Source organism: Pollachius pollachius (assembly GCF_949987615.1).
Source record: "Pollachius pollachius genome assembly, chromosome: 5".
Classification (NCBI taxonomy): domain Eukaryota; kingdom Metazoa; phylum Chordata; class Actinopteri; order Gadiformes; family Gadidae; genus Pollachius; species Pollachius pollachius.
In genome coordinates this window covers 17753273-17769871 of record NC_136938.1, presented here as the reverse complement: position 1 = coordinate 17769871, position 16599 = coordinate 17753273, and the positions used below count along the sequence as shown (strand labels likewise).

At 41.4% G+C, this 16599-nt stretch overlaps 1 protein-coding gene across 7 annotated transcripts in view; it reads left to right on the top strand.

The window, feature by feature from the left end:
* plekha7b (pleckstrin homology domain containing, family A member 7b) overlaps positions 1–12691 on the top strand; it is a 72456-nt gene extending 59765 nt beyond the window's left edge. For all 7 annotated transcript variants that reach the window (XM_079736641.1, XM_079736639.1, XM_079736643.1 and 4 more), the window contains 9 exons: positions 56–246; positions 1236–1427; positions 1557–1674; positions 2005–2096; positions 3179–3436; positions 6265–6582; positions 7062–7195; positions 8314–8468; positions 12114–12691. In XM_079736641.1, the coding sequence (XP_079592767.1) occupies positions 56–246; positions 1236–1427; positions 1557–1674; positions 2005–2096; positions 3179–3436; positions 6265–6582; positions 7062–7195; positions 8314–8468; positions 12114–12136 (1481 nt within the window). In that variant the 3' untranslated portion in view covers positions 12137–12691. The remainder of the gene's footprint in view (positions 1–55; positions 247–1235; positions 1428–1556; positions 1675–2004; positions 2097–3178; positions 3437–6264; positions 6583–7061; positions 7196–8313; positions 8469–12113) is intronic.
* Positions 12692–16599: the final 3908 nt, after the last annotated feature.

Sequence of the window (16599 nt, the reverse complement as noted above, 5' to 3'; positions counted from 1 at the left end):
TAAAAAGGAAAAACATGAAAATGGTTTGTATGTCTGTGTACACATCACTCCCCAGAGAGGAAATTTGTGCCTTCCGTTTCGGCGTCAGCAGTGCCTTCTGGGTGTGGTAGTCCGTCTGCTGTGGAGATGAAGCAACAGCAGCAACAACAACATAGCCCCCACCTCAGTCCCACGAGCCCAAGCCCCAGACCCGGGCACCAGCCCCTGCTACACCCCACCGCAGCCATCTCCACCAGGCTAATATGGGTAAGTTTAAGGAAGCCAGGTTAGAGGACGGGGTAGCGTCAATATCTACCTATCTATCTCAAAGTTGATATGAATAGGTAACAATCGCACAAACCTGAACAGGAAATGTGTGCTTGTACACCGTCAACACTCTAAACGGTTCACCGTTAAAATGTGAAATGTTTCGAATCTAAATGGGTAACGAGTGTACCCAAAAGGTACATTTAGTTGACACAAAATAAAGATTGAAATCATTTGTGGAAACTTTTCACAAAGGCAGGGTGTAGGGCAAACACAGAACTGAACACAGAAGCTCCTAGCAATTATTCCATTGTAGTTAACCTGCTACAATCCCCAGCCTTGAGAACAGAATAGACCTTTTAGCAGAGGTATCGTCGTAGAACCAATACAGGTGTCGCTCATATCTCTGATTATGGGTCTGCCTCGTCTATGGTAGACTCAAACTAGTGAGGATCACACACATGGACCAAGAGCCCTGGTACATAAAGGTAGCACACCCATAATAAAGCATTATGAGGAACACCTGTTTTTTTCCTACGATGACACCTCTGTGAAGAGGGTCTATGGACCTGATTGGTTAGTTCCCTGGTCTGGTATTTATACTGGCGCACTTTGGCACACCCTCATCGAAAATACCTATCATTAGTTTTAACAGTCACACCTGTGTGCCCTCCTATGACACTTAAATAAGGTTTGTTTCGACATTGTACAGCAACTATACAATAACAATTAGAGTTGTTTTTAAACACCTCATATCATTCATAATGACTGATGGTATTGATTGTTGCTGATTTACTGTTGTGAAATGTACAGCGACTGAAATGCAACACTTAATTAATCAACAACACATCAAACAGCACTTCAAACAACAACATCTACGGCTAGCTATTGGGTTTGGGGTCCAGTCGAATAAACAATAAAACAAACTTCATATTTACATATATCAATGATTGAGCTTTTGACCTGGGCGGATGGTTGTGTTCGTGCAGGGTGAGGAAGATGCTCCACCCAGACCCCCCCTACCTCAGCTCTACAGCCCAGATGAGCACCCCCCAGCTGTGCCCCCGTTGCCCAGGGAGACCAACGTCATCAGACACACATCTGTACGAGGCCTCAAGAGACAGTCAGACGAACGCAAAAGAGACCGAGAGACCGGCCAGTTCACCAATGGAGACGGCAGGGTGTGTGTGTGTGTGTGTGTGTGTGTGTGTGTGTGTGTGTGTGTGTGTGTTTGGTGTGTGTGTCTTTGTGTTTGTTTGTTTGTTGTGTCTATCTTGACCACCACCATAACTTCCTGTCCTTTGTCCCAGTTGGAGATTAGGTGCTTCCTCAGTGAGCCTGAGCTTCTGGGAATTGGAGGCACTGGCAGCCACATTGGGACTACAACATTAGCTCGAGACGGAGGTTACCAGACCTTACCTAGCAGAGGTAATAGGATGATGACTCCAATACATGTCCATTGATCACACATTTTTTTTAACTTTTATTGACACACTCATTATTACGAAGGGAACTTTTTTGGCTGCAGTGATGACTTCAGATTTCAGAGTACTTTATTCATCTAGGATGGAGTTGTCAGAACTCTCTGCTCACGATTGAAAATAATAATACAATATGCAAAAGAAGATCAAATATAAAGTCATTATATAAACACAAAAACTGTCAGGAATAAACATATGAAATGTTGAAAACCATAGATGTACATAAACACAGAAAATTAAGCCATGAGCCGTTGTTGTTTACTGGCTGTCCCCTCAGGAATGTCCGGCTCTTCTTCTATGGTGAATCAGTCCTCCAACATCTCTTCCTACGTGACCATCAGACGGGCAGCCTCTGCTGTAGGCTGGACGGTAAGCTTTAGAGCCATCATGGTCTACAGACCACTGGCATCCAATGAAAACACTGTATTAAGTATAGTTGAGTATACCAAGTCTTGCGATGAAGTGGCTACAACTTACATTATACATTGTAACAACTGCGCTGCATATCAGCAACATGCGAATGCACTTTTAACTTCTGTTCCTAACTTTCTTCCAATATTTTGGTTAGGTGTGTTTTTTGGATAACTTTTGGTCACTTTTTAAGTAAACATTCATTCATTCAAGTCAATACAGAGGACTATTGTGACATTCTGACTCTGTGGCTCTATATCCTGAATGAGGCATTCCAGTCTTCTATGGTTCTCTGTACGCCCTGTTTTTCCTTCCCCACTAAATTTCCTTCTGTCATTTATTTTGAGTTCTTCCTTGACTGACGGCGTAGTGTGCCTGACTAAACAGATTTGATTTAAATTGGATTTGTACTCAATATTGCCAAATGAGTTATGTCTGTAGCCCTCAATCAGAGCTGTAGTCTTAAATGTGTCTAAAATATTATTTGATTGTTTCTGGCTGATGCTTTTTTAACTAAAGTTCTGTTATCTCTGCCCAGAGTGCATGTTTTATAAACATGCCTTCTCTACTTGTGGGTTCTCCAGCCTAAAATATACACTTCTATCTCTTGCTTTCTCTTCCTCTCCCTCTCTCTTGATCTCCCTTTCCCTGGCTCTCTCTCTCTCTCAATCTTCCTCTCTCTCTCTCTCTCTCTCCATCTCCCTCTTTCTCTCCCTCTCTCTCTCTCCGTCTCCCTCTCTCTCTTCCGCTCTCTCTCCATCTCCCTCTCTCTCCATCTTCCTCTCTATCCATTTCACTCTTCCTCTCTCTCTCTCTCTCTCTCTCTCTCCCTCTCTCACTCCCTCTTCCTCTCTCTCTCTCGCTCCCGCTCTCTTTCTCTATCTCCATCTCCCTCTCGCTCTCTTTTCCTCTCCCCCTCTCTCTCCCCCCCCCCTCCCTCTCTCTCTCTCTCTCTTCCTCTCCCCCTTTCACACTCTCTCCATCTCCCTCTCCCGCTGTCCCTCTCTCCCCCCTACTTCTCTCCCCCCCCCCTATCCCAGGAGAGACCAAAGAGTGCCTTGGAGCGTCTGTACTCCGGGGAGCCGGCGCTGCAGCAGCATCAGCAGCAGCTCCGGGGCAAGATGAGCGCTGACGAGCAGCTGGAGAGGATGAAGAGGCACCAGAAGGCGCTGGTCCGCCAGCGCAAACGCACCCTGAGTCACGGAGACGCGCGCGCACACGGGTCGGCGTCCCGCGCCGCCTCCTCGTCCTCCTCTTCGGCGTCCACGCAGCGGCCGCTCTCAGCGGACCTGGGCTCTGTACGTTACTAGCAGCTGGTATCGCACACACACAAACAGACCACACTCCCCTCTCTCTCTGACGCTCGCTTACTCTCTCTCACTCTGACTGTATCTCACTCTTACTCTCTCTCTCCTTCTCTCTCACTTTCTCTCTTTCTCTCACTCTTTCTCTCTCTCTTTCTCACTCTCACTCTCTCTCTCTCTCTTTCTCACTCTCTCTCTCTCTCTCACTCTCTCTCTCTCTCTCTCTCTCTCACTCTCTCTCTCTCTCTCTCACTCTCTCTCTCTCTCTCTCTCTCTCTCTCTCTCTCTCTCTCTCTCTCTCTCTCTCCCTCTCTCTTTCTCACGCTCTTTCTCCGTCTATCTTTTAAAAACGTCCCATGGATCACATCATGGACTTAACATTGGAGATCCCAGTTGCGCGCACCCCCAACCCCCGCTCATCATAATGGGTCTCGCTTTTGAATTACAAAAAGACCTATTGAAGAGTCGTCTGTTTGGGGATCTACATGTAACGGTTGTCATACATGTGTTATTTTAAGGCCTTTAGCACAGTTCAAAACGTAGAACTATCTGTTCATAATGTCGATATTATTCATAAAGTGCTACATTGATAAAATGAAAAACCGATCAATGCAATGACATAACAGGAAATAGGTAACAAATTGCATGCAATAACACACTAACAAATGCATATAATATTCAAACTCAGTACACACATCTTCCGACATCATTCATGGAATGTCTTGATTTTTTCAATCCATATTCATTCTTTATGATACTTACCTGTTAAAGTCATATCGTTGTTTTCTCTCATTAATCTTTCCACATCTCTGCCTCATTGCCTTTCTCTCTTACAGTATATTACAGTATGTGAGTCTTAGTGTAATGTTTTTACTCTAATATGACATCTTCAATTAGTACTCCAGAGATTTCACTCCCCAGTCCCTCTGCCCTACTACCTATAGCGTGTATACTAACTATCTCTCTGAACTGGATAATACCGGTCTGCGTGATCAAAACCATCAAACCCTCTCTCCTGGCTTCATTGCCAACATACTTTTTGAAAGTTACTTCATTGTACCAGAGCATTTAGTTACCAGAACAAGGCACACTGATGATATTGGTAAGGGATGTTTTAGTGAAGCCAGGAGAGATGCTCAGAATGATTTCATCTTCCATGTTGGTATTGTCCCTTTAAAGTGTCAGTGAACCAGCTGTTTCAGCTTGAATTCAAAAATGATGAGATAAAAAAAGAAGAAGAATGGTTTTATATGAAGTCCCCTGACTTGGCTGCTCAGACAGGGCTTCAGCTTCTCCACACACAGTGGTGTTATACTATGGGTGGTTCCAGGAAACTTAACCCTCTCTCAGAGGCGATAATAATCTCCGGCCGCCCACACAGCCGCTTCGCACCTCCACACACCGTGGGCATTATACCATAAGTGTCCGAGAAGCGAAACTTTCTCTCGAACCCCGCAGTCTCACCGAGTTCAGAGTCAAATGTTCACAAATTGTTTGGCGAAGACTGGCAAAAACATGGTTTTCTCTCCTGTTTTCTCTAAATGCCTAAATTACGTCTTATTTCAGTAACAGTGAAAAAATGCCATAGATTACTATGTTGACGTTCATATTAGATGTATTACCATGTTTTAAACAAAAACACTATTGGGTTCACTTGCTTTTTAAGTTCAAGAATCTAAATCACTCTTTTTCTTTGTAACAGAGAATGTGTTTGTGTGTGTGGGTGTTAGTGTCTGTGCGGGTGTGTTTTTTTTACTGTTTGTCGCTGTATGTCTGTGTTTGTCTTTAACTCTTGCTTTTGTTCCATATGTTCAAATCAAGATTTACTTAACTTACCTTTCCACTGACAAAAGCATTAACTTACACATTCAAATACATAACTCATAATTATTACGGTGTATGTGCCATTTGATAAGGATAATAACTGACTTAAGGACTCTGTGTACTTGGGTTTATTTGCATACCAACCATGACTTTCTAATCTTTGTACAAGGAAAGCAATAGCATTATTGGTAAAACAGTATATTTAGATGTACTAATGTTAGTGAAATCCTATTTGTATCAAATAACAGAGAGATTTCACTGTTAAGAACCCAATCACTTTTTCATGTAGAAGTTTGCAAATAAGAAATAAATTCTTGTCTAATAAACACATATTGCCATGTATTTTTTTCTTTCCCTCATCACGTTTGTTTACAGAATACAGAAACCCCTAGAGTGTTTTAGTAATTTTGTCGAGTCAGCACAAGTAGTCCAAAGTGTATCCATAGGGCTTGTTGATGTAGGGAGAGCACTACCCAGTTCGTTCCTGTTGTTGTTGTTGTTGTTGTTGTTGTTGTTGTTGTTGCTGTTGCTGTCTTTCCTATTCACGTGTTGTTCTTGTCTTTTCTGTCACTACTGCACCAGAAGGACTTACAGCATGCTGTGATGTTGGAACTTTCATGCATGACTTTCATGCATGCTCTCTTTCTATTTACGCACTCTCACTCACACACACACTCAAACGCACACACACATACACACACACAGCTTTGCAACCTACAGGGTGATATATTTCTGCAATATTTCTACATGGAGTTATGTGTGTGAAGGCAAGTGCACGAAAAACACCTATTCTAAACATATTTTGTATAATCGTCTATCGCCAATGGTTTCATAGAAGTTGTATTTCCCTTGTTGTTTGTATTGTTTTTACGTGTGCGTGTGTGTGTATGTATGTTTGTATGTGTGTGTGTTTTGCATGCACGTTCGTACGTGTGTGTGTGTATGTGTGTGTGTGTGTATGTGTGCGCGTGCGTGCGTGTGTGTGTGTGTGAGTCCAGTGGAGGAGAGAGCAGGAGTTTGACCTGCAGCTGCTGGAGCGGGCGGTGCAGGGGGAGGAGGCGCGCGGCGAGGAGGCGCGCGGCGAGGAGGCGCGCGGGGAGGAGGCGCGCGGCGAGGAGGCGCGCGGCGAGGAGGCGTGGGAGCCCGAGCGTCGCAGCGTCCAGGGAGAGGAGGGACCCCCGGAGGAGCACCAGGAGAGACCTCGCTCCCGGTCCGACGAGTGGCTGACCTTCAGGGCCTCCGAGCCCCTAGCCACAGCCGGCACACCCCCCGACCGGCTGGAGCCCCTGGAGTATGACCTGGACCTCAGCAAAGAGGTACAGCGGGAACAGTACCGGGAACAATCCATCCAAATAAACCCACCACTGAGACGGCACGGGAAAAGATATAAAGGGTAGTGGAAGGCGTTGGTGGAGGGCGGAGGGGGATATCCACCACACTCACTGTGTAGTGGTGCTTGCACACTGCCCCAACAAACAACCACACCTGTTTGATATCCCCCACACTCACTGTGTAAAGGGTCCACTGCCCCAACAAAACACCAACACCTCCTACGGCACATTGGACCAATGTTGGAGCGATGGTGATGATGACGTTGAGGATAAGGTTGATGATGACGATTGTTCCCCTCATTTCGCCCAACACGTCCATGCTTCCACGCGTCTTTGATGCGTGTAACGTCCTATAGCACACAATTCAATTCTGGACAAATGAAGGCCGGTACAGTTTGATGCCACATTTAGAAGTCTAGTATGGGATGCATATTTTTGATGGATGTGTTTGTGTCGTCTCACAGCTATCCACGCCCCAGAAGGTGTTGATCCCTGAGCGCTATGTCGACTCTGAGCCGGAGGAGACTCTAAGTCCCCAGGAGGTGGAGGAGCGTCATCGCAAGGTGGAGCGCATCAAAAGCATCCTTGCTAAGTCCAGGTAAACAACAACAACAACAACAACCTGAAAATGAGTGGATAAATAAATGAATGAATTTATTGAATGAATAAAACAAGCTTAGATCAGTGGTTCTCTTCTGTGATATTCTTGGGGTCATTTAGCATTTGTGTTAGTGACAAATGTTTATATGAGATGCCAAATCGCTAGAAACCTCAGATTCCCCCTTAACTGTTTGTCTCCATTATTATCTTACCTCTTTAAAATAGGAGAATCTATATAATGCAATCATAGCACTTCCTACTTAGTTCTTCATATAATGGAGGAAACACCTTCAGATTGATACTTGGTTTGTTAGGGTTAAAGTAGGGCTGCTCGATTATTGAAAAAATCATAATCACGATTATATTCATCGATATTGATTATTCAAACGATTATTTTTGAGTTTGAAAACTGGATGTAGTTATTCAGCATGTCTCTCCCAAAAACACTTTGTAACTGAGAACTTTGAAATTTCGCCATAAAAAAATACACAAAATGGTAAAAAAGAAAATGTTCAAATCTAAAATAATGTACAGATATGTATCCTGCTGTTCTGCACTTTCTATAAAACATAATAAAAATAATAAATAAAATCGAAAAATCGGTTATATTCGTTTTTTGATCATTTGATGCTAAAATCTAAATCGATATCTAAATTTTATTAATCGCCCAGCCCTAGATTAAAGCTAGAGTTGGCAACTTTGGATAAACCAGCCTGAGTAAGCTAGATAGTACCCCAAAACAATAGAACTCTCTAGCCTTTACGAAGACTCCGGTCATCACAATGAGTGCACAGTGTACGCAAAGGCAGCCGGATAAGTTGATAGGCCAAGTAGACCGGCCATCCAGTCATTTGATTCAGGCTGAGTGCAATGATTGGCTGGGCTTCTAACAGGCCTGCCACAGATAACGGATTTATTTTTATTTTATTTATTTGGATTAACTGAATACGGTTGTTTTGTAAAGAAATCTTGAACAAATTAAACAAAAATCGACGTATTCCGAAATATATTGCCTTCACTACCTTTAAAAGCTAAACATAACCATCCCTTGAATGTGGGACTGAGAATGTTGCAGCAGTGATCCCACCAGACTTGGTTTTCTCTCTTAATTTTCAGTGTGCAGAATCTGGCGCTGGCCGTGGCCATGGATAAGAAGGCCGAGGTAGGGGGTCTCGGGGGTCTGGACTCGGCCCTGCAGGAGCAGGAGAGGATCATCACCATGTCGTATGCACTGGCTTCCGAGGCGTCGCTTAAGAGCAAACAGGTCACAGGTACGTCCGATCGTCTGTTCAACCATTTACTCCAGCTCTCTCCTCAAAGACTCTTTCTTCTTCCTGACATGTCCATTGTTTACCTTGAAAGAACTTCGGCTATGATGATGATGTGTCTTGAAAAAAAAAAAATGGTAATGACTACAGATTGGATCAGTAAAGCTCTCCAGGCAATGAATTGATATTCTTTGGTTGCGGAAAAAGAAAACTATAAAGTGGATAAGCAGTCTTTCAAGAATCAGTGACGGTGTAAAGATGAGAGGGAGAAGGTGCAGAGCCAAGCAAACAGAGTCCTTATCCCCTAATAACTGAACATTATTCCTTGTTAGCGGAAAACCGTCTGAACTAAGACGTGTCTAATTGTGCACCATGTTGGAATCTTTGAGACGGTGGGAGGGATCTCTTGATGAGGCCATTTTGTGTGCTGATCAATGATCCCGTCCAACTAGGGCCAGGCCTCACCCTCATGCATCCCGTATAGCTGGCTCTTTGAACATTGCTCTGAACCTGCATAAAAGACACTCAGCCCCACTTTTCATCTATCTCGTAGGCTCGCAGCCGAGCAGGCTAGTTCATTTTTATAGGAGAAGCAGGAGTTGGAGTATCTTCAGACGAGTCTCTGTTTCATTCTTTTTCTCTCTCTTTCTCTCTTACCCTCACACACACACACACACACAGACGCACACACACATAGACACTTACGCACGCACACATCACTGGAGTGTCACGCACGGTATCGCTCAAGCCGTAAGCATGTGAAGGAGCTTTAATATGCACAGTGAAGCAAAGTCAACAATTATAACATTATTTCCAGCGTAGAGAAATGTCAGAGAATATAACTTGTGGCATCTTGTCAGCGGAGTCTGACTCAATGATGTTTCTTTCCCTTTGGTGTAAGAGTAAGGTATGCGGGTGCCCTTTCAAGTCTCTGAATTAAAAAGAAGATTCTTTTCCAAGGGATTATGCATGAGAGACTTCAATAATTACAAGCATTTCGGGTGCAAGTAAGAGGTATATTATTATATGGTAGATAATAATACTTATCTTTCGTAAGAAGAAAAATCTGTATTTTATCTGTACAATTCTGAGAAGAATCTTGTGTTTGATGTTGCACCAGACTCTCCCCGTTGGTTTTTTTATCCCAATTTCTAAATAAAAAAATAAAAAAAGGTTTCCTCATACCAAATCAACAGCTACCAGGAGGGATTTTTTGTAGTAAGAAATCGTGTTATCAAGCATCTAGACTGAATACCTTAATACTGGATTAAATCAATGGTTCTCCTCTAATGTTGCATACAACATTGGATCATATTCGTGAGATCACGCAATCATTTCATAAAGCTGTGTTGTTTTTCCCTGCAAATTTAAACAATTTACAATATGACAAAAAAGATGTCTCTTTATAACAAGATGTATTGAATCACATTTAAAAAAAACGTTTTTAATTGAAATGAATGAAGGTGGTTATTTCTTCATGTGAAAGCAGCTTACATTCATTTTAAATATAGAAATACAATAAGAGCTTACGTTCATGGGTGGATATTTGTCACAAATAACGATAATGATATACCCTCTTCATCACTAGTTTATATCATAATTATTATAAGTGGCACTGTCATCACTATGGTCATTTTCTTACTATATAATCACTATGAGTACAACGTTACAATCATGTGTGTGTATTGTATTACAGGGCCTGGAAGCACCTGGGTAGTGTATCTCTGACGATCACCTTAACGACTAACACGTCCCATCTGTATCTCTCCTTTCACACCCTTCTCTCTGCTCTTCTGTAGTCCCACAGCCGGCTAACCACCCACCTCCTCCGCCTCCTCCTCCTCTTCCTCCTCTCGCTCCTCCCGCTCCTCCCGTATCTCAGGCGCCTCCCCCGCCGTTAAGCAACGGCATTCACTACACGTTTGTCTAATCAGAGAACTCCAAAGTAAGGCCTGACCGCATGGCGACACTGACTGCTAATGGCTGGCGCAGGGCCTCTAACTCTTTCTCCACAGCGCCGCTGCCTCGTTCCTTCTGCTTCTGCTCCCCGCTCTGCATCTGCATGCCCTGCTGCTGTGCCGTCGCGTTGTAAACAACTCACAAGTCATCTAGGTTAGGTAGCAGCCCCGTGCCGTCTCACTGTAATCAACAACCAGACAGCCTCTCTCAACCCCCGCACTGATAATTGTTTACAATTTGTTTTGTGTTATTTAACTCTTTTTTTTTTTTCCTCTGTTTCCTTTTTGTTCACTCTGCCAAAATATTTATGGACGTTTGAGACGGGAACGAAACAAACACGGCGCGGCGTGGCGTTATTGTGTGTAATTAACAAAAGGAGTGAGACACCTTTTGATTTCACACCTTGACAGCTCCCTCGTCGGCACAGCTGTATTCCACAACACTAATTAGCCCACCATCTGTAACCTGACGCCAACCAGACAATAAAAAGACATTTGCTGCCGTTACAGTATACACAAACACACATACACACACTCAAACACACGCACACACACACACGCACAAACAAACAGACAAACACACACACACATATTCAGGGCCCTGCCTTTACAGTACACACACACACATACAGGGACACGCTGTTCCAGTTCACACACAGATACACACTGTTACAGTTTACACAAACACACACACTCACACTCACTCAAACACACCCACACAAATACAGTGCAGTGGCTCAACATTCATTATATTGAACACATGCAAACAAGAATGCTCATTTATGGTGCATTTCAAGCGCTACCGCACAATAGCTAGACTTTCTGTAACTCCTCACCATTTATAGGCAAACCTTTATAGAAAGATTTCAGGCTAAGTGCCAAACAAGTTAGTGCCTCTTGATTTGGTAGCTTTCATCCCTGACTTTTTATTTCAACATCGTTGCATGATCTGGTTTGGATGATGCTTGATTTCCTAAAGTCATTTCCAGTCCAGCTTTTAGAGGTCGACCAAAATGTGCAGTTGGTTTTAAAATGACTCTTGGTGGTTTGACACAGTTTTGTGTAAACAGGTCAACAACAACATCTGGTGTCCACAGAAATGGAGAAACAAACGTAGTCACTGTGATATAAACCAAAGTAACAAAATGGCTATTACTGTCAAAGTTAATTCGAAAATATAGCTACAGAAAAAACAAAGCTTTATACTATGAAAGTTATGAACATGTTGAGCTTTATACAGTATGTTTGTGGACAGAGAAATGCTCAAACTCTTAAGTTGTTCACTTTAGTGCAAACAGAAACGGGGGAAAGTCTTAATGTGTGTGTTCATTCATTCCCTTATGTATTTATTTATTTTATTTGAGTTGATGTGGCAATTCTGGTTACATTTTCAGTTGACGAAATCTAAGTGCATGATCACCATAACACTGTATAAACATTGACAGTAGCATTTACATACCTCATCGAATAAATGTGTCGTCCTGCAGTGTTACACAGTGAATGCATTTCAACCAATATTTAAACATTATATATTCCTTGTTGATCACATGGACAAACAAACACACACATGCACACAAACACACACGTATGCATGCATGCACCCACAGACAAACACACAGACGTTCCTTCTTGAATGGAAAGTTTGAATGAATTTTTTCTCACTCTTACTTTCTGTCGTTTTCTCCCGTAGCTCAAGCTGTTTCTCGACAATGAGGTGCTATTCCAACCCGGGAGTCATGAAGGAAATAGCATTTGTTTTGCTTGATTGGGACAGTTGCATTGGTACATAGTAGAAGACAAGTAGAAACCATTTAACCTGCGCTCCGTGGCTTAAGACGGCATCCAGCATTTCAGCTCAGCAGCGTCGCTCCCCCAGAAGTTTCAAAAAAGAGACCTGGAACACCACGAGCTGCTGTTTCATTCTATGGAACAGTGAAGTGTCTAAACTAATGTTAATAACTCATAACTATTTTCTACATGTTTTTGCACTTGCTGATGTACACTGACCTGTACATGATACAATCGAGAACAGTTCAAATGGATATTTTCGAGATAAGAAAATGAAACACTTTTACTTGCGATGTTATATCAGATTGGAACGTTTTATTTTCAGACATGGAATGCGTGAGATACCATCTTATAGAATGTAAATATAAGGTACAAATGTATTATGCGGATAGTATTTTTTTCAAAACTATAATGACGTTCTTACTCCAAATCACTTGAAAATATATGATGTGTGTGTCTACACTGCCAGTCTCTTATTAGCTTGCCAAAATGAACTTTTATTTTTGCTTACATCAGAAAGAAAATAGCCTTTAACACATTTTCGTCTGAGAGAAAGTGTTTGCACAATGGGAATTTATATTAAAAATGTGAATATTATTAAATATATTAACACTATTAAATCACCAGACCTTTTATTTTCAACATTCACATGTATTGATTTTTGCAATTTAGTTCATAAGGCAATAAAGACTTTTCTACAAAAAAGTTGACTGTTGACTGTTGACTGTACAAATATGACCAGTGTGAAACCTGTTTATACCCTTCCAGCTTCTGCATGGGAAAAAAGGTTGCCCATTCATTGTAAATTAAGCAGTTTCAGATAGTGATGTTTGAGAAAAGGATATAGGATATATATATATATATATATATATATATATATATATATGTTATATATAACATTTAGCTTATTTGGAGCATATTTGGTTTATATTCAAAATAGATTTGTTGGATACTGTCATTTCACTTTTTAACATTTTTGGCATTTAGCAGACACTTTTGTCAAAACCGACTTCATGCATGAATTCACCAACCATGCAAGGCAACAGTCCAGGTAAACAACAACAACCTGAAAATAAGTGAATTAATGAATTTATTGAAAAAATAAAATAAGCTTAGATCAGTGGTTGTCTTCTGTGAAGGGCCTGTGACTCCATCTATAGGTCCTTAGATTAAACTTCCATCTGCTTCCAACAACCTGAAAATGGTTGTTGTCACCTCGTTGGGAGTAGTTAGGGCTAGGTGTTTGCTCAGGGACACCTTGACACTCTGCTAGGAGGTGCTGGGGATGCAAGTCTATCCGCTCTACCTCCTGAGCTAAGTCGACCCAAATGTTCTTGTTTAAATGTAAACATATTTTATTTAGAAAATACTTGCTTGCACTCTATACTTTAATCTTTATGCTTCTTTGTTTGATTAATTAGATATATACCTGCCTGATCACTTAATTTGGATACCTACTTGCCTGCTGGCTTACCACCTGCCTAGCTGCCTGCCTACCAGCCTGCATGCTTGTCTACCTGTCAGTAAATATATACATTGATAGATAGATTGTACTCGATAGCTTGCTAACATGTTCTTTATATGAACTGACAATTATAAAGTTAATGAAGTCTGGCATAAAAAAACACACACATTTGTAAAGCCCATTATATATTATTGATGAATGGAACATATCTTCATTCTGGCCATGTACAAAAGGAAAAGTACAAAATGCACACTCATCATAGCTGGCGGATTCTCTTTGAACGCTACATTGATTGCTTTGACCTATTAAACTTCATTCTATTATTTGAAAAGCCAATGCCGTGCTCCAAGGAGGTGAACTTTCAATTCAAAACAGTCTTTTTGAAATGTTACTTAAGTTCAAAGCTTTTCCTATCTGAAAGGGCATTTTTAATTCCGTGTCTACATTTTCCAACCAAGAAGGTATAGAGATTAATACCTCTGGAGTCTGTAGCAAAGAATTCATATCTTTAAATCATGAACTATGTCTCCATTGCAATTGTAAAAGAAAGCTGCCTAGACTACATGGTATTGAACTTGTGAATCAAAATAAGGATTACAATTTTTTTTGCACCCAGGCTCAACACAATCCACCTACTCAGTGGATTTCCAGTAATACAAACTGACTTAAGGAGTTTGAGGGGCACTAAAAAAACAACCCCCAGATTGTTTAGTCCCGCTCTCTCCCGGTGTGTGATGATGCGTCTTAGTTATTGGACATGCGTTGCCTCTAACTTATTTCACTTAGAGTGGGCTGTGCCCTTCCCAAGTGGGCTAATATCTCTTTAATTGAAGAGTAATTACCTTCCTTCATGTGCGGCGCTTTGAAGACACCTGAGAGCGGATGCACCTCCCTCAGCGCCCACCCTAGGAGCCTCCATCCATTCTCCGGGATGGAGTCCGGCCCCCGCGGTGCCTGAACAACACCCATCGCATCCTCTCTTCTGCTTATTTTGCAATAAAAGTGGGATGTTTTTCCACTCCTCCTGCAAAAAAAAGAAGAAGAAATTCCACCCAAGACTCTCCGCTGAGGATTGTGGCATTTCCATGAATTGACGTTTGGCTGTTTTGGCTGGCGCATCGTGTACATTTGTGATTCTAGGATCTGGACTTCAAAGAGAATGAAAGAGGGCCTATTATGCTAATTGGGTCCTGTTCTGTTAAATGCAATCAAGGCCTCATACATTAATCCTTGACTAAATACTCACTGGCTTCGCTTTGCTTCTGGAGATGCACACCAACACACTCCTCCTTAGAAAGCATCGTTAACGTTAAATTGTTTGTAGGAAGTGAAAACATATATTCATATAAATATCTCACTTTAATAGCGATCATGCACGTTTTTTTGTTGACTTTGATGTTAATGCTGTCAGATGTTTACTAGCTCCAGGACAAGGAGGACCAGTGGAACGCTTTAGTGAGTGAGAGCTCTGACCCCTCTGCCCTTATGGCTAATGGCTCTGTGTTGTTCACAACACTGTGCACCAAATGTACCCAGAGAACATACACAAGACTCCTTTTTCAAGAAGAGCGAGAAAGGAAAAATAGTGCCTCCATTTCCCGAGATGCTATTTTCCATTGCATCAGTGAAACAGTGAATTTCTATGAATGTCTGATGACCAGACTACAGTGAACACACAATGGTACACACCTCTGTACGCCGCGGGGGAATGGAGAATGCAGTCCGCTTTTACAATGGTACAACTTAGGAATCCAATACAAAAGGCACTTTGATTTATAGACGGTATGTTATGCTGTTTTATTATCTCAAGCGCAACAAATGGTACATTTTTTGAAGGCCTTAGAAATGGGATGCTGAATAGCTGAATAATTGAAGAGCTCAGAATCACTGAATATTCTTCCCAGTATGTCGGCATACTATAAAAAGAATAGGGAATAAAGCTGCATTATACTGTGTACTGAGTAATGTGGTGCATTGAACCAAACTATGCACATTCCTAAAACAATATGTTGGAAATAATCTCTAAGTTTTTAATCAAATTGCCCTTGTGTGTCAAATTTCTGTTGAAATATTTGATGGTATACAACAATCATATTAAAGTCAGTGAGTGAAAAGAAATACATTTTGAGCAATTAATTGCATATTGTTTTGCATGAGACAATAAAGCAGTCCCTTTAACGGAAGCCTTTTTACAATACCTACAGCCAGCTGGGCTCTTTGTACTTAAAAGCAATCGCTTTGTAAATTAACCAATGCCCCTGGGCCTCGAGCAAAGTCATTCATAAGTGATACAAAAATACAAGTCTTTCTTTACATACACAACTTGTACATGTGAAGATTTAGATATATAATATTAACATAGTAAAATCTATTTTGAATTCCATTCATAATTTGAAATAAGGAGATTTTCCATAATTTTGACTGACCATTGAACACAATTACAACATGGGTGTCGACTGTAAACATATAATACATCATGATGCAAATTGCTTTATTAACATGCGATGCCTTTTTGAAGTTGAAATAATAGCATAATTTGGAACCAATATAAAATGTAATGGGGAATTCCTCATCCAATTAGGCAATAATCAATATACCTAACTGAACCTTTGAACAATGCAAGTTACAGGCCCTTTCTTACAGAAAATAAAATAACCGTGAAAATGTATGAACGTGAATCAAAGTAATAATAGTAGCAGTGGTAGTAGCGGTTGTAGTACTAGTAGTAGGTGTAGAAGTAGTAGTTGTAGTGTTGAAACAGGCTGTCCATTAATGTCGCTGAAGCTATATAATTAGAATTGGCATGTTGCGCTCCTTATTTCAACATGGTTAATCAGTGGTTCTCTGTTCACTTGAAAGGAAATATTAGATCCTGCTAAACTTTGATGAAATCCGGAGTTACAAGTGAGAGATTGGGGTCAGC